General features: G+C 42.1%; 1 protein-coding gene and 1 long non-coding RNA gene across 6 annotated transcripts in view; one reads left to right on the forward strand and one right to left on the reverse strand.

Moving 5' to 3' along the window:
- LOC141584063 (uncharacterized) overlaps window positions 1–8,472 on the reverse strand; it is a 162,756-nt gene extending 154,284 nt beyond the window's left edge. The window contains exon 1 of the long non-coding RNA XR_012516988.1: window positions 8,401–8,472. This is a non-coding gene — a long non-coding RNA (uncharacterized LOC141584063). The remainder of the gene's footprint in view (window positions 1–8,400) is intronic.
- The window catches only part of NR3C2 (nuclear receptor subfamily 3 group C member 2), a 354,517-nt gene continuing 341,673 nt past the window's right edge, over window positions 8,351–21,194 (forward strand). For 2 of the 5 annotated variants that reach the window (XM_074395653.1, XM_074395654.1), the window contains exons 1-2: window positions 8,351–8,553; window positions 16,111–17,866. In XM_074395653.1, coding sequence (XP_074251754.1) covers window positions 16,113–17,866 — 1,754 coding nt within the window. In that variant the 5' untranslated portion in view covers window positions 8,351–8,553; window positions 16,111–16,112. 5 annotated transcript variants of the gene reach the window in all.

Genomic DNA, 21,194 nt, shown 5'->3' on the forward strand with positions numbered 1-21,194 from the left:
TGCAGGCATGCATCACCATGCCCAGCTAATTTTTTTTGTATTTTTAGTAGAGATGGGGTTTCTCCAAGTTGGTCAGTTTGATCTTGAACTTCCGAACTCAGATGATCCACTTTGAGGTGGATGGCCTCAACCTTACAAAGTGCTAGGATTACAGGCATGAGCCACCATGCTCATCCTTAAAGATGTGTTATTAAATTAAGAAAACAAACAAACTAGGAATGGCCACTGGCTTTGTTAAAAGGGCATCACATTTAATTGATCTAAGCTTCCCATTTGATAAGATGAAAGCTAAAAAAAGAAGCATTAGTTAAAATCTACCTCAAGAGTAATGAGCCCATCTTTATGACATACTCAGAGAATAGAGGGAGAAAGGTGATCTGAACTTGACCACAGTTAACTGTCTGGAAAGGTAACTGAAGAAGCAGGATACGGTGGCTCATGCCTGGAATTCCAGCATTTTGGGAGGGTAAGGCAGGAGGATTGCTTGAGCCGAGAAGTTTTAGACCAGTCTGGTCAACATAGCAAGATCCCTGTCTCTACAAACAACAACAACAACAACAACAACAACAACAACCACCAACGCCCCCTTTTTTTTAAAAAGAAAACCTGGGAACTTATTAGAAATTCAAATTATCAGACTCCACCCGAGACCTACTGAATGAGAAACTCTAAGGGTGAGGCCCAGCAGGCTCTTTTATTTATCATGTTCTCCAGGTGACTCATGCATGCTAAAATTGGAGAATCATTCTTTTAGATTCTTAGATGTGTGAAGTGCTTGAGGACTCAAGCTGATCCTCAAAATCCCTCCTAATTGGCAGTGTTATCTTCAATCTCCCAAAGAAAAATATGGTCTTGGTTTTCTGTAACAAACGTCCAAGGGTAGACAGCTAAGATTTTTTGAGCACCGTAACTGGATACATGTACTGTGATAAGTACTTATCCCATTGCAGTATCAATAATCAATATGTGGCTAGGCACGGTGTCTCACACCTGTTATTCTAGCACTTTAGGGGGCCAAGGCAGGCAGACCACCTGAGGTCAGGAGTTTAAGACCAGCCTGGCCAATATGATGAAACTCCCTCTCTACTAAAACACAAAAATTAGCTGGGCATTATGGCAGGTCCCTGTAATCCCATCTACTCGGGAGGCCAAGATGGGGGAAATCGCTTGAACCTGGGAGATGGTGGTCGCAGTGAGCCGAGATCATGCCACTGGACTCCAACCTGGGTGGCTGAGTGAGACTCCATCAAAAACAAAACAAACAAACAAAAAATTTCAGAAATAAAAAAACTTAAACCTAGAATAAGTTATTGCCCTGGGTCATAACTAGGTGATGAAGCCGGAATTCAAAGACATTCAAGCTGACTCCGCTGTACTGCTCGATTTGCTTGTCCTATTAAAAGAACCCATATAAAACACAGCTCTAGGCTGAAAATTTCTGCTTAGACTTTTCATTAAGAAGACCTAGCCTTGGGACCCTTTCTTGCATCTTGGGCTTTTTGAATTATCTGCAAAAGTTAGTGTTTGCTTGAGTTTCTCCATAAGTGTACTTGCTGTGATTATCTTGATTTACTTCTTGGGTCCATAGTTTGTTTCTGTTTGTTTGTGTGTTTGTTTCTTAAGGTACCACTAGTATCTTCTAGTACTGGTCTTGTGATGTCATGTAAATAATATAGTAGATAAAAAGATATGTATATATGATATTGCATTTTGTTCCTTGACAGTTGCTACTGAATTATAAAAATAATTTTGCTTACAAATAAAGGTAATTTAAAAACTGTTAATTACATTTCAGACAAAACATCAGTCCAGTGGTACTTAAATTTGAAATAAAAAAACATAATTTATAAATGAAAAGGTAATAATATACAACTGATCATGCTGAAATGATTAATTATGAAAATAATTTCCCTGGAATTTTTTTCTTCTTTAGGATATGTAATTATTGTAAAATTATGTGTCTTGTATTAAAAACAAAAAAGAAAATGTTTTGTGCACACACGTCCTAGTAAAATCCTGACTTCAGGTATACATATTTGGTCCTTTACACAAGGAAGTAATCAGCATTATCATCATACGTTAGCATTGTTATGTCTACCCAGCCTTTGCTTACAAGATGTGGTTCTACCACATTCATGGTAAAAACCATTACATTTTCTTTTTTTTTCTTTTTGAGATGGAGATTCACTCTCATTGCTCAAGCTGGAGTGCAATGGCATGATCTCAGCTCACTGCAACCTCCACCTCCCAGGTTCAAGTGATTCTCCTACCACAGCCTCCTGAGTAGCTGGGATTACAGGCGTGTGCCACCACAACTGGTTAATTTTGTATTTTTAGTAGAGATAGGGTTTCTCCATGTTGGTCAGGCTGGTATCAAACTCTTGACCTCAGGTGATCTACCCACCTTAGCCTCCCAAAGAGCTGGATTACAGGTGTGAGCCACTGTGCCCATCAAGAAATTTTTTTAAGTACTAAACTAGGTTTATTTCTAAGCATGTCTACTTGTTTTGATAAAATATCAAGGTCTAGTTTTAACTGGCACTAAATACTTCAAAATAGATTATAGTTTAAGTATTAAGAATTGACATGTCATATACCTTCCACATAGAAAGTGTTCATTTTAAACATTTAAAAAAATGGACATTCAATGTCAAAATGTACATATTAATAAAACTATATAGTACTCTGTGAAAAACAATCAGCATTGAAAAATTTGCACCTGGTTAGAGAAGAGGAAAAGATAGCCAACCTTGACTTTTACTAAAATTGTACATGTCTTTTGAAAAAAAAATCCCATCAAGCAATTAAAAAATGAAATATTGAAAGAGCTAATGGATTAGTAACCCCAAAAGGATTAGAGAACACAAATGCAATATAATAAAAATATCATTTGATATAAGAATGCATAAACTCTCCACTCTGCCAGCTAGATGAAGTGGGAAATACTCAGCTGCCTCACTTGGGACAAACTCAAAAGTTGGATTAGGTCTTCGAAATGAGCAGATGACCTATAAATAAGGGGATTCAGTAGGCTTCTTTAATATTACACCATCACCCTTCTCTTGGAACAAAAATCACTCAATTTGGGGGGTCTATAGGTGAAAGGGAAATTTGACACTTGCAGAGATTTAGTTTTAGTTTGCTTTGCAATGCATTACTCATAGCAAATTTATCTCTATCTTTAGGAATAAAGAAGGCATCTGTCATGAAGCTCCTTACATTTTTTTGTTTGCCGCTTCCAGTGTCATGTATCTGACATGTAATAACCTCCCTCTATTAACTCTAATGTTAGGGAGAAGATTTTACTCACTTTGGCTGTCTACATGGCTATTCTTAACCTGGAATTGTAGTGCCTGTTTCTGACACTAAATACATATATTAAAATTTTTCTTTTAAAATTATCTTTATTATGTGTACCTAGGCATCAGAAAATTAATTTTTGTTTTGTTTGTTTTTGAGACAGGGTCTTGCTCTGTTGCCCAGGCTGGAGTACTGTGGTGTAATTATGGCTTACTGCAGCCTTGACCTCCTCGGCTCAAGCTATCCTCCTGCCTCAGCTGCCCAAGTAGCTGGGACTATACGTGTGTGTTACCACACTCAACTATTTTTTAAAAATATTTTTTAGAGACCAGATCTTGCTATGTTGCCCGGGTTGAGAAAAATAAAATATAAAAATTCAAGTGACATCATTTTATGTGGATAATTTATTGCCTGTCCCTGATGCATTAATAACATTTTATATCACAGTAAGTTTTTTTATGGTTAAAGATTAAATCCTGAAGCATTTTTCTTTGCAATCATCTTTGCTAGAATTTAAAAAATAGTGTTGATCAAGATGTTGTCTTAGTTGTTACTGACAGCTGTTAAAATGCTGCTAAAAATATAGTGCCAACTACTGAAAAGCTAACTGCTCCTGTGAAGTCCTAATGAGAAATTCTAAATGAGTGTTTCATCAAGTGCAACAGAGACTTATGTTTCCCACACCTGACCCACTGGATTGTTTCACTTTCTTTTGTGCATGTTACTGTACATAATATTACAGAAACAGCTTCAATGCATAATTTCAATGAGCACACAAATCATGCAATTATTTATGTAAGATTAGCACAGTTATTTAAAGGTGACAAATTTCTTGTACTAAACCAAGAATATATGAAAAAAGAGAAATTGAAAATATATTATTATTAAAATATACTGCTCTAAGTTCCTCCCCTTTTTCAACTACTGTACATTATTTCTAAATTTAGAACATCAGTGTAGGCACAGTGAAATCTGATTTGCTTCTAATAATATGGCATACTAATTGTGATGCATGTGCTGTTTGGTGCTCTGTCATCTCAAAATCTGGCCATAAAAATGTATTAAGTTTGCATATTTTCTATTTAAAATGACTACAAATGGAATTAAGGTAGACAGATGAATAAATAGTACGGTAAACAAATACAGAAATTAACAAATAACCAAAGCTAATAAAAACATTCCAAGTAGTCTAGGAAATTGAGTTTGGACTATTTTGGATATTAACAAAAACGCTGATAGGTTTTGTATTTATCTTCTGGTCCACAATTTCTTATTTGCTTGCAGTGTTTATAAACTGTAACATGTGTGTTTTGCAATAAACAAAGAAGAAGTTTTATCTTATATTATTCCTCTATTCATCTTCTCTCTCTAACACCCCCCTCCTTTCTCTTTCTGATTCTCCCTGTCTTTCTCAACTCTTTCCAACAGCTGGTAAGAGACTGAAAAAAAAAAAAATCCCAGCTTTTTAGAAAGAAAGAAAAAAAATGCCAGCATGGCTCAGTTTATTAATGAAGTTAACTAGGACCAAATGCTTAGCCCTTAACTTTTAAAAATTATTGAATATGATTAAATTACATGATATCTATTGGTCTTTACTTTCTTGTCAGTAAATAGGTAATGGAGAGGTACATAATACATTTCAAAATATGTATGTTCAATTTTTTTTTTGGCTTATAATTTTACCGTTAACTCCATGACTCCATGGCTTTCTCCCCACCCCTCAATGTCAGCTGTTGAAGGAATGGATTCAGAGCAGAGAACTAAGGGGTGGCTCTGCTAAAGCTGAAATAAAGAGCTAGGGAGGAATTTTTCCAACACAAACTTAGATGATATTAGGCTTTGTATCTGAAGTTACATAATAGAGGATGTGATGTCACACATGTAAATTGCAAACGCTGAGTCGTGCACTTTGGTGGCAAACCTCAGGGAGTTTGACATTAATGGGATGAGGGAGGGAGGTGTCCCAAGGTTCAGTGACTGAATAGAGGGTGAACAATTGTCAAAAGGGGATGTCTGATGCTGCTTCAGGCTTTAAGTTATCTGGCAGCTACATGAAATGAAGTTAATGTCCTTTTCTGTGTGATAATTTTCCTTTCTTAACTCTTATTTTTCTTGAAAAAAATTCTATCCTTTTGCCAGGAAAAAATACACTTATCTAAAAAGACGAAAGCAACAAACTTTGTTAAGAGACACCTCAGAAAACAACTAATTATTGACATTGCTAGGCACACATGTTTCTGAGTTGACAGGGCTCTCTACAAATGGGCATTGGAATGAAGAGTATTCCTAACAATCTAAATCCCATCTTCTTTGAGGACATCTCTCTCTGAGACATCACTTGTGGGGTGATCCCAAGCAAAGCCAGTGTCACCTTCTCTTCCTATGAGGGAGACTCGGATCTTATTCCAAAGTTGTTCACTTCTCAGGGTGTCACAGGACCACCTTTTGTCTTATAGTCAGCGGAAGAAAATACCAAGTCAGTGGTTTACCTGAGGGAAACTTACCATTCAAATGTTTGGGCAAATGGGTAAAGACTCAGATATCAAAAAACAAATAAGCTTTGCCTATTAATAACTGCAAGTTCCCGTAACATCTCTCCCAAGGGGTAAGATAAGAAGATACTGTAAATAAAAGGACAAATGGACTCCTCATAGGCTATTTTGTGAAAAAGTTTCAAAAGAATATCCATATCTGCTTAAAAATTCAATCTTAGCTTTATAATACCAACTGTTTCAAAAGCAGGGAAGATGAAAATTTGAGAGTAGTTGGTATGTGTGTGTGTGAAATGGACAAAAAGAAACACAGGAAGAAATCTTATAAATTTCTAAAATATCACAGTTATAATAACCCCGCTGTACACCTTAGTTTGATCAAGTTGTCCTTAATTGAAATCATTGTTTAAAATAGTAGTGGGAGTACCTAGGTAAAGAATTCTTATAGAAAATCATTTTGTAAAGGGGGCAAGAATAATCAATGCCCAGTTTGTAAGTTTTAGAAACAATTTACATTGTATAGGTTACCTCAAGTAGGGGGTTCTTTTATCCAATATTCTCTTATCAAAAATTTCAAACACACACAAAAAAATGGAAGGAACTTTACAGTGAATACCTGTATACCTAGCACTTACATTCTACTATTAATATTGCACTATCGACATGCTTTTCACATATCTATCTATCCTTCTGTCCATTTTATCAATCCACCAATGTCACTGCATCTTATTTTTGATGCACGCATTTCCAAATTAGTTTGCAGACATCAGTACACTGATAAATCTTTCTTTTAAAAACTCACTGAATATTTTTCAAAATATTTGATATTTAAATATTTTCTTGATCATCATCTTAAGATATATCTTAAGAATGTCATAAGTATTAACCTAGAAGCTTTTCCTACAAATAAGAAAAGTCAAAAGGTTGTTTTACTAATGGCCAAAATGTTACCTTGAGCCATCTAAGAACTGAGTGGTGCCCAAACTGTGGGTGATGGAGGCAATGGGAAGCTCGCTGTTAGGACAGTGGGAACGTGGAAGGAGAAAGGCAGTGATTGTTTTAACAGGGCAGCTAGGTGTTTAACACGGGCCTCTGTGGGAAGGGATTAGCAACTTTCACAGCTATTTAGGAATAAAACGGGAAAGAACCCAAAGAAGGGCGGAGGTGGAGGCGGCTAATACACCCTGTAGAAAAAGGAATGTTAAGCCAGAAAAGGGGTGTGTGTGTGGTCAGTTCGCGAGGTTGAGTCAAAAGGGACTATGAGCAGGGGAGCCCGTAACTGGTAGTGACCCTCACACTTCTCTACCCTCCCGGGCCCCCACCTTCCACCTAAGGGTGAGTGTAACGGTGCGGGGGAAGAGTCTGGGGCAGAACGTACCTCGCACACCCGCGAGTGCGCGTGAACACGCGCGCACACACATGCACTCGCATACATATCTCCTGACGTGCTGATCTGCTTGGCCGGGGTGGGGGCGTGGGACTCCGAGGAGGCTCCGCAGAGGAGCAGCGGGCGCGGGAGAATCCCAGGAACCGGGTTCACCCTTCCGTCCTCCGCCCCCTGCCGCGTGCCCGCGCGCGGCCGGCCGCCCGCCGGGCCGGGTCACCCCCCTTTCACTTTCGCGTCTGCGTAGGTGTCTGCCCGGGCGGGCGCGAGGGCGCGGGGGCGCGCCAGGCGACGCGGGGGCGCGCGGCGCGCCGCGAGCGGAGGGGGAGGGGTCCCGGCACTCGCCCCCTTCCGCGGCTCGCCCCGCGGAGCCGCCTCCGCGGGCGTCTGAGCCGCCGTCAGAGCAAGGGGACCCGTGGCGACCGCCGCTCCCCAGCCCGCTGCCTGCACGCCTCCGCGCTCAGACACCCGCTCCCTCCTCGGCGCCCCCCCACGGCGGGGGTGGGGCAGCGGCTCGGCTAGCTGAAGAGGGGCGGGGAGAGGAGCAGCCTAGCGGGGTGGGCAGCCGGGGAGCAGGAAAAGAAACTTTTCCCTCCCGCCCCCCACGCGTGGTCCCCAGCCCTCGCCTCCCCCCGCAGGTGGGAACTGCACCTGAGGCCGGGCGCGAGGTCTGGGCTGGACTTTGCTGGGCTGCGGGGAGGGCTGAAGCGGGTGCGTGCATTTGGGGCTCAGTTTTTCCTTCCGCTCCCGGGCTGTCAGTGGCCGGGGTGGGAGGGCGGCTGCCGGCGTCCCTGCCCGTTTCCCGCTGGAGCCCCTGCCCGTTTCCCACCGGCGGGTGGCCGGACGCGGTGCCGCCTCCTCCTGCTTGTGAGGGTGTGACCCGGGGAGTGGGGCGCAGGCTCCTCCTGCCACTGCCCCCTCCTACACGCGCTCGGCCGCCGGAGCTGTCACCCGCCACCCCGGGCCCAGGGAGGGGGCGCGGAGAGCGGTGCTGCGGGGAGGCGGTGCGGGATCCTCCCGCCGGACTTCCCGGCTCCCAGGGACGCCGCCGTCAAAGCCAGGCGGACGCGCAACTCCGGGAGAGGGACCCGCCTGAGACCCGGCTGCCGCCGCTGGGGGCGGGCGGGTGCCCGCGTCCCCCCTCTGCGCGATTTGGCGCTGCTGCCTCGCCGCCTCTTGTAGGGTAACAGCACTATTGCTCTATTGCTCCATTGCTCTACGCACCGTCAGCAGGGCGACTCCCGGGATTATCATCCTCTCCATCCTCACCGCCCGTCAGCCAATATTGGACTTGCTGGTGGCGGCGGCAGCAGCGGCGGCGGGAGTCTCGCCGTCCCCCTTCCCCCGCCCCAGCCTCCCCACCATGTCCTAGAAAAGGTGAGTGCAGCGACAGTCACTTTGCGCTGACAGCGGCGAGAGGGGGCCCGGAGAGCGCAGGGGCGGCCCCGGGCAAGGCAGGTTGCGCGCGGAGGGCAGAGGGCGCGGGTTGGCGAGCCGAGGTGGGATGCCGGCAGGAGACGAGTTGCCCGCCGGCGGCCCTGGGGCAAGGGTGCTGGGTGGCGGGCGAGAGATCGCGGCGGCTGCCCCTGCATGGTTCTAACCTAGATTTTGCAAGAAGCTGAGATCCAGGGCAAGACTGGCCCTCCTCAAAGGAGGTAAAAACTTAGTAAAAGAGACACGTCCGTTCCTTTAAGAATGAATAATTCGGCAACGCTTGTGGAGCCGCCGCCGCCTCGCGTGCCCAGGCGCTAGGTCTGGGACTCCCCTTGCTCCCGCCCGCCGCCCGCGCTCGGCCAAGGTGCGATCGATGCCCGGCTCGCGGTACAGGGAGAGTGCGCGTGACGGCCGGCCCCTCGGGAAAGTTGGGACGCTCGGCGGGGACGCCTGGCTGCGGGGACGCCGGGGGCAGCTCCGCGCTAGGGACCGAGAGGCACTAGAGTCGGGGGTCCGGACCAGCTCGCGGCGCTGCCGCCGTCTCCCTTATCTCCAGGGAGTTCCTGACTGGAGCGGCTGAGAGTTCAAGTCTCCCTGGGTTAGGGGTCGGGAATCTCGAAGCTTAACTAACTGTAAGGAGAGGAGGGGCCTCCGGGCATAGGGTGTTCCCCTGCCCCCCGCCTCGGGCTTTGGCGAGCGCGGAGCGAGGGTGAGGCGGGAGGCCGCACAGCTGCTGCCGCCGGGCTGCGGGTCGCCGAGGGCCGGGGACCAGATTTAGGTGTATACGTCACTGATGCTGACTCCGGGCCAGCCGGGAGCCTAAAGCCGGGCCTTATACGCGGAGCTTAAAAGTCCTTAGAAATCAAAGTTAAGCCCATCCTTTTGCTTAGTAACTGCAGCATTTGGGTGGGCGGGAGGAGAACCAAGGAGGGGGCGGTTGGAGGGAAACCGAAATTTCTTCGTGCAGACACCCGCGATCCTTAGAAAACAGTTCGGTTCCTTCCCCCTCCTGTCTGTTTCTCCCACTTTTGTGACCCATCCCCTCCACCCATTATAATGTGAATATCCTCGATGGTAAGCTTGTTTTCAAATTGAACTAGTGGAAAAATCCAATACTAAAGTAGTAAGTACAGTGACAAAATTATAAGGAAGCGGAGGAGCAGGTCTTGACCATGTCACTGTTTTCATTTTTCTTTTCTTTTTTTTCGTTGTTTTTTTTTTTTTTTGGTGGTAGGGGACTGAGGGATGGGAGGAACGCTGCGTTTAAAGGGCTTTTCCTGAACGGTTAAAACAAGCAAATTCAAATCCAGAGAGAACGTGAGCCTCTTGCTCGCTGGCAGCGAAGTCTGCGGCTGCTGTGCCGAGAGGTAACAACTAGTGAGACACAGGAACGGGGCTGGGAGAGGAACCTCGGGGGTCGGGTGAAGTCCACCGAGTCCTCCCCGCGCGCGGACGCTGTTGGGCGGCGCCAGGGCAGCCGCTCACCTGGCGCTGCAGGTGGAGAGCGTGAGGGGACGACACTTTGCTCGCGGAGAAACCGACTTCTTCCGCGTCGCCACACTTTTCACGTCTCCCCAGATATCCTGGGGTCGGCCAGGAGGAGAGCAGGGTGGACGTGAGCAAGTTTGGGGCGGTCGATCGATGGGAGTGGGGGCAGCGCGCGGAGGCCGCCTGGTGTAGCCACCGCCCGGCGCCCCAAGCTCCCGCCGCTTCTGCGGCTTTAAGGAAGCTGCCGAGTCCAGGCTGTGTCGCAGCAACTTTGTAGCAGTCATGTCGCCCGCCTGGTGACTGACAGCCCGGATGGTCCAATAAGAAGCCCGCCTGACCCGTGCAGGGTGGAGCCTTGCTTCTCTTTAGGCCAATAGGAAGGGCACGGGGGGGCGGGATAGCAACCTGAACTTTATCTGGACATGTGACCCGCTTTTAAAAGGGCCAGCCTTCCAGCTGGCCCACTCCCCCTCCGGGCTTTTGCCCGCCCTCTCTCCCGCCCAGTTTTGCCCGCCCTGGCCCTGCCCCTGCCCCCTCCTCTCAGCCCCTCCGCGCCCGGGGTGTCATTGGGCCCGGTAGACCGGAGCCAACTTCAGGCTGCTCGGAGGAAGCCCGTGCAGTCAGTCACCTGGGTGCAAGAGCGTTGCTGCCTCGGGCTCTCCCGCTGCAGGGAGAGCGGCACTCGCTGGCCTGGATGTGGTTGGATTTAGGGGGGCTCCGCAGCAGGGGTTTCGTGGCGGTGGCAAGCGCTGCAACAGGTAGACGGCGAGAGACGGACCCCGGCCGAGGCAGGTGTGTAGGGGTGCGCGGCGGGGCACCGCTTGCCCTGCTCGGCTTGCGGCCGCGGCGCGGGAGCGTGCACTTTGCAGGGAGAAGTGGCTGCGTAATCCGGAGGCACAGTATGGTGCTGTGTGCTTGTTGTTTTGTTTTGGTTTTCCACTTTTCTCCCCCTTTGGCCGCCAGAGGACTATTTTGGGAAAGTTTGGCCACTTTGGATAAATGCCCTCTAACTAGCAGCTTTTAACTGCCTTTGGCAGTGGGAGGTCTACCACCCTTCGCTTTCCCCAGAGATGAATTTCGAATCGTTTTCCCTATACAGTTTTTAAAGGACGTTTGAATAATATTTCTTTCCTTTATCAATTGCGGAAGCTCCCAAATCTCAGCCGAGGTGTGTAGCGGCTAAGGGCAGCTGAAGGAGATACAGATCCTAGTAGATCCTATATGAAAGGGGCTCTGGAAATTCGTGCATTTCCCGTTCCCTAGCATTCGCGAAACTCTTGAAAGAGGCTACGCTTTCTATGGCATCAGTTGGAATTTTAAGGGCAAGGGAGAAGGGACGAAGCTGCTTTTTGGTGGCATCCTTACCTTGCTACTGAATTTTAGGTGCGTGGCTTTGCCTACTCAATTTAAAAAGACCAGGTTTAAGTGATAATGGTTTATAGCACCATCAGTTTTAATTATTTAGTATGGCACAGGAGTTAGGAAAACTTTTGATAGCAGACGAGCTTTTGAAACCGACGAATTTTAAAGGCACCAAATTGCTTAACATTTTGTATTGCCATTTCTCTAGGTGCTGTTATTGATGATATTTACATAGTAATTATAACAGCATTCTCCATCTGTGAAGTCCTGCTGTGAAGTTTTAATTTTATGTTTGACATCGTGGCAGCTATCATGGAAAAGCTTGAGAGGAGTTTTAAAAAATAAGTTAAAGTGGAGCTTTTTCCTTTAAAGGAGGCATAGTTTGGTTTGGCGATTTTTGGAAAGATCAGGTGGCTCGGTAAATTAGGTGAGTGAATAGAAATCAGGTGTGCTCAGTTCTAACTGGTTCTCCCGCTCTCTTAGTTGACCTTGGGCAGATTTCTATCATTTGCCTCATCTATAAAAGAGAGGAACATAATAGTTCTATAGTGGGGAATGACAAAAAATAGTTACCTATAGTGAACTTTTGCAACTATGCAGCCTAGAGATGATTGTGTGATTCTTAAGCCTTCGTCTTTAAAATACGGTAGTATAGCGAAATAAATATAAAAAATGATGACTTTTCTAACATGATGAGATTGAGTTTTGGGGGATGCTAAAAGTGAAAGTGTTTCCAGATAAAATACAAATTCGCAAGGATCTTTGTTAATATTCCTGAAAAAAAAAAGTACTTCCTTATGGAAAAGGGCAATTTAACACAGGCTGTAAAACATAGAACGTTAAGGTTTTCCTTTGCGAAAACAGCATTTCTTTTGTGTTTGAGAGCATATGTATGGCTTAAAGTAGCACCTCCATCAGTGCTTTTCCTTTTCCTTACGTGAATTTTTTTATGTTTCGGGGTGAGGCCTATTTGCATGAAAATTAAAGGTTCATAATTTTTTTTTTGCATTTGTCCTAAGAGAATCTTTGTTATGGTGTCCATTGAAAGACAGGCAAGTCTGATTTTTATGTCAGTTAGATTTGTGTACCTCTGTCTGCTTCATTTTATACTTTAGTAACAAAAACTTTTTCTTTATCCTCTAGATATTAAGATCTATGAGGATCAGATTCATCGACTAGTACTTTCAGTATTCACTATTAAGTACAGGTTGACTGAAATTCTGCTAACGCCATGGTCATTGTGCCAATTCCAAAAAAGACAACCTCAGTTTCCTGGATGATATAGGAAATAAATTCCTAACCTGATCCATTTGTTTACAGAAAAGACTAATTAAAGTGGTAGAGAGACTCCATATAAAATATTTCAATAATGCTATTTTTTAAAAAATCTGATCTTAAAAAATATTTGCATGGAAGCCATGCAGATGCTAGATGTCTTTTATTCTTTTGTGTTTGACTATAGCCAATGTGTATCGTTTCCTTTGTTGAGAGGTGCATTAGGTTGGTGGAGGAAAATACCTTAAACAAACTAATTTAGATTTCAGCAAAGCCTTTTGCAAATTCCTTAATGAGAGTCCTGTCAGTAATGTGGTGAAATACAGCCTATTTTATGTTATTAAGGGAGTTCAAGGTTAGCCAAACAGGACTTGGAAAGTTGTGATCAGCTGTATGATGTTAGCTGATAAAGCACTTCCTTGTCCAAGGCTTTAAGACTGTCTGTGGTGCCCATCATCTCTTCTATAGATTCTCTTCAAGTCTTCTGTAGCCTCACAAATGTGGGGTATGGTTCTTGCTTAGAAAGTGCCGAAAAGCGCAGATTCTTAGTAGACGTTCTTTGAAAAAAAGATGCAGTGGTAAAATTATTTGGGGAATGCTGGATTAAAAAGTAAACGTAATCTCCCAGAGATTTTGGTATGCAAATTTATATGGAGACAATTCAAAAAAGCCATGAGTGACCGTCCTTCCCAAAAGACAGTTTGGAGAATGAATTTTGGAGAAGGGTCTGGGTGGGGGGGGTCCCCCTTCGGACACAGGATAGAGAGCCCTCTTGTCTATAACCAGGAAGAGAATGAGGCTGTGTGAGTGAGGCAGACTGGGCCAGTGAAGGCCTCTGGGTAAGGTTGTTGAGACAAGAGTAACTTCCAGGCATCTGGGTAGACGGTGGTGCAGTTTGCCAAGAGAGCGAAAGTGAGTTTGGGGGTGTGTGGGGGTGAGATGTGCAGAAAAGTGTTCCGTTTTGAATATAAAAAGACGTATTTATTGTGTTGTTTAATGTATTTGTAGCTGAACTATTTATAGCTTAGCTATATAGTCATTCATCTTTAGTGTGAGGAGGACAGAATATTCTTAGGTAGAAATAGAAGCAGTACATAATATTTACTGCTATTTTTCAATGCATAGCTATGACTAAATGGTTTTTTAGTAAAGCATAAAAGGGCAGTCTTAGCTATTTGCATCTCCATTCACTGCTTTTCAGTTTAGTTTCTTTGTCAACTTTTACTTGGCTGTCATCCACACCAACCCTTTTGACTGGAATTACTATTAATAGATAACTACCTTAACCTTTTGTAATTTCATTTATTTTCTACTGTCTTTTGATTGATTTTTGATTAGGAATCTATAGGATATTCTTTAGGTGAAAACATACTATATAATTGGTAGATTTTAACGTTCGCAAATTGGGTATTGATGTTATAATAGTTGAAAATTTTTTGTGATGTGCTATCCACTTGGGATACAGTGGTGAAGTTGATCATTTCTGCCCTTTTAGAACTTAAACTCTAGTGTAAAACACAGAAAAGTAAGAGGTAATTATAATACTTGGACAGTTTGGACATTAAAGTTCTTCATAGGGCTTTGTGCTATCTAAGGCAAATTTATGAGGCCAGTTCAGATTTATCTAATGCAAACTCATTTAGTAGCATTATTTTTCAATATTAATGAATATAAGTTCTGTAACAAAAGGACTTCCTGTTCCCCCCGCCCCCCACCCAAGGGAAGGTAGGCAGGGTGGAGACATTGGCAAAGAGATGAGAGGCCTAAAATAAAGCTTGTATATAGAATGGCAGAAACAGCATCTTTAAATCAGAACTTTTATTGGGCCTTAGATTCAAAATGTTTGAAAAATGCATAATACAGATTTTAGGAGTTTTAAAATACTAAAATGTACAAATAAAATTTTACTGTGAGTGAGTTACTTTTCTTTAAGATACATTTCTTTAGAGTGGTGGTTGTCAGCCAGGGGTAAGTTTGACTCCCAGGGTTGTTTGGTAATATCTGGAGACATTCTCAGTTGTCACGACTGGGGAGGGGGAATGCTACTGGCATCTAGTGAGTAGGGGTTAGGGATGCTGCTAAATGTCTTAACAATGCACTGGGCAGACCTCCACAACTAAGAATTGAGAAACTGGTGTAGAGAGAGACCTGCGATCAAATTGCAGCTCCAACACTTAGCTGTGGGCACGGTGCCTCAGTTTTCCCAGTTGTGTTTTCTGGATAATACTTTTATCAGTCATTCAGGGTTGTGTGTAAGGATAAATGAGTTAATATATGCAAGGAGCTTATAATACTGCATTAAATTATATGGGTAAGAATTTCATCAATCTATAGCCAATTCTGTCTGTGAAGTAAATTAATCTATAGAGTGCATGGAATGTGGTTATATATCTGAAACAACCTCGTGAGTTCCCTGAGGATGGGGATTGTGCCTTTTTCGTGTATCCCTACCTATTCACTGACTGGTCTAAGGACCACGATGTAGCAAGTGCTTGGTAAATATTGTTGAATGAATGCTTAAATTTCCAGGACTCCTCTCAAACTTCCTCCATTTACCATTGAAAGTAAACATTTCTGGTGGTTGGGAGTTGTTCTAGCAGAGGTACCACTAGGTCAGGATGCATGTCAAAGTCCTTGCCAGTATTGAAATGCGGAGAAGACACCAGACAGCCCTGAGTTGTCATACAACCACTCTGAGCTATGGAACATCTTAATCAGAATGTATAGATCTTGACTTTTCAGAACTGACATTAAATTATTTTAATCACTAATCTATCTTAAGAAAGGTAGATTTTTTAAAAATTCACAAATTATTTTTCTCATGATAATTCACTTGGCATGTTTACATTTGGAAAGAGTAACTTTAATTACATTTTCATACTGTTTTCTAACAAGGCCATGTATTAAATATGGAGGGGGGCTTCTGTATGATCCAAAGATTCCAAAGGCATTGGAGTCAGAAGATTTAGATTTCGACCTAACTTTGTCACTATGTCTTTGACTTTGGGCAAGTAACCCACCTCACAAAGTCCTCAGTTTCTTTTTGCGTGCCTTAAAATTCCCAGGATTACTTTGAATATCTACTAAGTTAACATTTGTAAATACTATTTGCAGACTCTAAAGACTGTATTATAGCAAACATGTTACTTTTATTTAGATCCAAAACAGTTTTATATGATCACTTCTCTTATCTGACATCTGGACAAGTTATAGTCAGTATTCTGTTATGTCAGCATCCAAAAAGGTAACCGTTTTAAATGCTGCTTATAATAAGTAGAATATGTTTTGTGGCTTAGTAAATGCAATTTTAGAATGTCTTTTAGAGTAATATTGCTATAACTGACTCTAATTTTTTAATGTGAATTTATTTGTTAGCTATGGAGACCAAAGGCTACCACAGTCTCCCTGAAGGTCTAGATATGGAAAGACGGTGGGGTCAAGTTTCTCAGGCTGTGGAGCATTCTTCCCTGGGATCTACAGAGAGGACCGATGAGAATAACTACATGGAGATTGTCAACGTAAGCTGTGTTTCCGGTGCTATTCCAAACAACAGTACTCAAGGAAGCAGCAAAGAAAAACACGAACTACTCCCTTGCCTTCAGCAAGACAATAATCGGCCTGGGATTTTAACATCTGATATTAAAACTGAGCTGGAATCTAAGGAACTTTCAGCAACTGTAGCTGAGTCCATGGGTTTATATATGGATTCTGTAAGAGATGCTGACTACTATGAACAGCAGAACCAACAAAGAAGCATGAGTCCGGCTAAGATTTATCAAAATGTTGAACAGCTGGTGAAATTTTACAAAGAAAATGGCCATCGTCCTTCCACTCTAAGTTGTGTGAACAGGCCCTTGAGATCATTTATGTCTGACTCTGTGAGCTCCGTGAATGGTGGCGTCATGCGCGCCATTGTTAAAAGCCCTATCATGTGTCATGAGAAAAGCCCGTCTGTTTGCAGCCCTCTGAACATGACATCTTCGGTTTGCAGTCCTGCTGGAATCAACTCTGTGTCCTCCACCACAGCCAGCTTTGGCAGTTTTCCAGTGCACAGCCCCATCACCCAGGGAACTCCTCTGACATGCTCCCCTAATGTTGAAAACCGAGGGTCCAGGTCGCACAGCCCAGCACATGCTAGCAACGTGGGCTCTCCTCTCTCGAGTCCATTAAGTAGCATGAAATCCTCAATTTCCAGCCCTCCAAGTCACTGCAGTGTAAAATCTCCGGTCTCCAGTCCCAATAACGTCACTCTGAGATCCTCTGTTTCTAGCCCTGCAAATATCAACAACTCAAGGTGCTCCGTTTCCAGCCCTTCCAACACTAATAACAGATCCACGCTTTCCAGTCCGGCAGCCAGTACTGTGGGATCTATCTGTAGCCCTGTAAACAATGCCTTCAGCTACACTGCTTCTGGCACCTCTGCGGGATCCAGCACGTCGCGGGATGTGGTTCCCAGTCCAGACACACAGGAGAAAGGTGCTCAAGAAGTCCCTTTTCCTAAGACTGAGGAAGTAGAGAGCGCCATCTCAAATGGTGTGACTGGCCAGCTTAATATTGTCCAGTACATAAAACCAGAACCAGATGGAGCTTTTAGCAGCTCATGTCTAGGAGGAAATAGCAAAATAAATTCGGATTCTCCATTCTCAGTACCAATAAAGCAAGAATCAACCAAGCATTCATGTTCAGGCACCTCTTTTAAAGGGAATCCAACAGTAAACCCATTTCCATTTATGGATGGCTCATATTTTTCCTTTATGGATGATAAAGACTATTATTCCCTATCAGGAATTCTAGGACCACCTGTGCCTGGCTTTGATGGTAACTGTGAAGGCAGTGGATTCCCAGTGGGTATTAAACAAGAACCAGATGACGGGAGCTATTACCCAGAGGCCAGCATACCGTCATCAGCCATTGTTGGGGTGAATTCAGGTGGACAGTCCTTCCACTACAGGATTGGTGCTCAAGGTACAATATCTTTATCACGATCAGCTAGAGACCAATCTTTCCAACACCTGAGTTCCTTTCCTCCTGTCAATACTTTAGTGGAGTCATGGAAATCACACGGTGACCTGTCATCTAGAAGAAGTGATGGATATCCGGTCTTAGAATACATTCCAGAAAATGTATCAAGGTAAGTTGGCTCTTTCCTTGTTTTTGAAAGTCATGGCTATATAAATGTTGAAGGTTAGCATTATTTTTACAGTCGATAAATTGAACACTTCAGATTACTGTTTTAAGGATGGTCATATGATGCTCCCGTTTGCATGTTGATATAATGTTATTTTTTTGAAGTAAAGGGAAAAAACATTCTTAAAATCACTTAGAAAGTATCTGCGTTGATTTTGAAAGGGCATATGTGGGTGTCCCCCAATACCCATTGCCTGTTTTATGTGTTTGGAAAATTCATGTTTTACTGACAGTTACTATATTCACTGTAGCAGACTAGTACTGGATTTTTTTCCTTTAGCTGTTTGCTGGTTTACTGAAATTGCTTTAGATCAGTTTATTTGTCATCTTAGTCCTTTTTTATTATAGCTTTCTTTATTAATCATCACTTCATCGGTTGCAAAAAATAAAATTGAATCCTGTATCTGTTACCCACAAGCTTCGCTCCCTTCTGCCCTTTTCTAGATAGGTTAATTATATGAAAGTTGTGGTTTTTCAATACAAATAAATCATTTCCTTAACTGTTGAGGGCTTTTAAAGACTCAGCATATCTAAAATTACAAAGTGGACAATCTTGCTTTCTTATATTGGAAATGAAATATGTAACTGCAGTTTTGAATTGGTATATTTATAACTTTTCAGATCTGCAAGAAGACATATTTTATTTACTGTAAAATATCTCTTGGCTTTCCTTGTTGCAGATAGCAGGTTGTATATATTTAGAAAAAATGGGGAAGAGGTTTTAGATATGACTATAAAGGGTGGTTCTAAGTTATACAGTGAATACTTGGATTGGACTTTGCTTCAGTACTGTTTTTATTACTTGCTTGTGATAAATTATTCCTTTATGGACTATATAAAGAGTAGATTTCCTAGGTATAGTTCATTCCTTTGGCATCTAGAACTATGTGGATATTTTCCTTATGTCATTAAAAATTATTTTGTGGGAAATATGTCTATCCCATTAGCAGGATACAGGGTTTACGTGTATTGCTGTAGCTTTCTCCTATTCTGTTTTTTTCCCAAACCAAAAGCAAAAACTTTAATTTATGCATTCTTTTCATTGTCATTGGCTCAAACCTTGCTTTTCTTGCTTTTATGGAAGCAGACATTTCATAAAGGATACATTTTTATAGTTCCCCATAGTATGAACTATTCAATCATACTCTAATGCTGTCTCTTAAATTATAAGCTCTAACACGAGTCATGAGATAGCATGGCTGCCATCAGAATCAAACTCAGCGTGTGTTTTACTGCTAGTGCTTTGCTTTACTTTTAGAGAAGGAATTTTTTTCATGTGATGTGAATATTTTTGTAAGTGATGTTTTTAGTGAGCGGGTATGATATAGTATAGCCTGGTAGTTAACAGCGTGACTGGTTGAAATCCCAACTCTACTACTTAATTGTTTAGTTTTCTCAAGGTATAAAGGGATTAAACAGTAACCACCTCAAATGTAGTTAAAACAATTTAAATGAGTTACTTTATGAGAAATACTTTGAATTCCTTCCAGTATGTTAGTATGCATTATATATGTTTTAGCTATTATGAAATGGTTTTATAATTTTTAGTTTTCTTTTTTCTTATATGAAATTCCACAGAATCTTTTAAAGAAATATTTAAGCATTTGTTAAAGTAAATATTTGATAATTTCTTATGATCAAACTCATTTTTAAAAAATGATTATACACTATGCCTTTTTATTACAGTTCTATTTATGCTTTTTCAGTTTTAAAAACTTGCTTTGGGTAATGATATTTCTGGTAGAAATACTACAGATGCAGTAAGCTAAAATGATTGTCTCTTATGTTTGTTCTATATCCCTGTTTCTACTATTTTAAATATGGTTTTCATGCTCGTGAAGCCCCTCCTGATGGTCCAGTGACCCATGCATAGCCTTAGACATGTTAGTATGAATTAGTGACCTTGAGCCTATCCTGCCTTTGCGGGCACAGGAGGCAGTGTCTTGTGTCTCCTCTTGAGTATTACAAAATGCTTTATGTATTTGTTAATACAATCAACAGGGATTCATTCCGCTTATATACATACTGGTTTTGTGCCAGCTAAATTTCCTAAAAACTTTAACTTAAAGCTTTAATGTGATTTGACATCTCCTATAGATTAATGATTCTTTACAGCTTTTCTTGGTGAATAGTATCCAAACGTATTTGTTTTGATGATTATCAGAGTAAAAGCTCAAGGATCAGAGGAAATTTAGATGTTTTTCCATATTTCAGTGTGCACATTATATTTAACCTCATGCAAGTGTCATCCTTGGTCTCTTATTTTGGACAAAAAAAATCCAGGCTTTTTGCCTATTTCTTAAAATATGATCACTTGTTTCAGGGAATGTTGATAAATGCATGAAATATAAGGGATCAAGGCAGTGTGTAGTGCTTCTAAGTTTAATAGTATTCTTCATCATTAGGTTAGACCTTGAACTACAGTATTTTCTGGTAGATCTCAAATCATAGTTTGAGGGTTCCTGAGACCTTTTCAAGGAAGTTCATGAAGTCAGAAATGATGCATTGGTAAAATATCCACTCAAAATGGAACACAGATTAATGGATTTAGATATAATGGTGTACAAAAGTCCACTGATATTGTTTCAGATTCCACATTGAAACTAACTTTTAAGAAACTATTCGGTGTTAATTTTCAGTGTAGTATCAAAAATTCATATCTACAGTTATCTTAAACAGCCATTAAAATATCTTTCTCCTTTCCCAACAACATTATCTGTATGAGACCAAATTTTCTTTAAACGCTTGAAGAAAAACATAGCACCACACATAGATATGAAAATCTGGCAGTCTTCTATTAAGTGTGACAGTAGTCTTGCAAAAATGTTAAACAGTGCCAGTCTTCTCACTAATGTTTTTGTTTGGGGAAATACTGTTTTGTAAACAGTTTTCGTATTGTTTATGTTAATGCATAATGACTTATTTTTAAAAGATTTTAAAACATTTGTTTTAATTTTTAATTTAATTTAAACTAATTTAATATTAGTTTTAATTTCCAATATGGTATTAATAGCTATACCTCACATAAACAAACGCTCTTTGGGATCCTTCACAGTTTTTAAGAATTAAAAGGAGTTCTGAGATCCAGAAGCTGAGAACTGCTGGTCTGTTCTCTTCTGTACACCCTCTGGAGTTTAATGAAGAAAGAAGATACTATGTTATTTGTATTAGCGTTACTGAATATTACTCTGAGGCAGGAGTGTCCTATTCAAATAGGAAAAATGATTCTTGCCCAGATTAATTTTTTAAACGGACAGAAATGAGTAATGGCT

This window comes from Saimiri boliviensis, chromosome 3, assembly GCF_048565385.1.
Source record: "Saimiri boliviensis isolate mSaiBol1 chromosome 3, mSaiBol1.pri, whole genome shotgun sequence".
Taxonomy (NCBI): Eukaryota; Metazoa; Chordata; class Mammalia; order Primates; family Cebidae; genus Saimiri; species Saimiri boliviensis.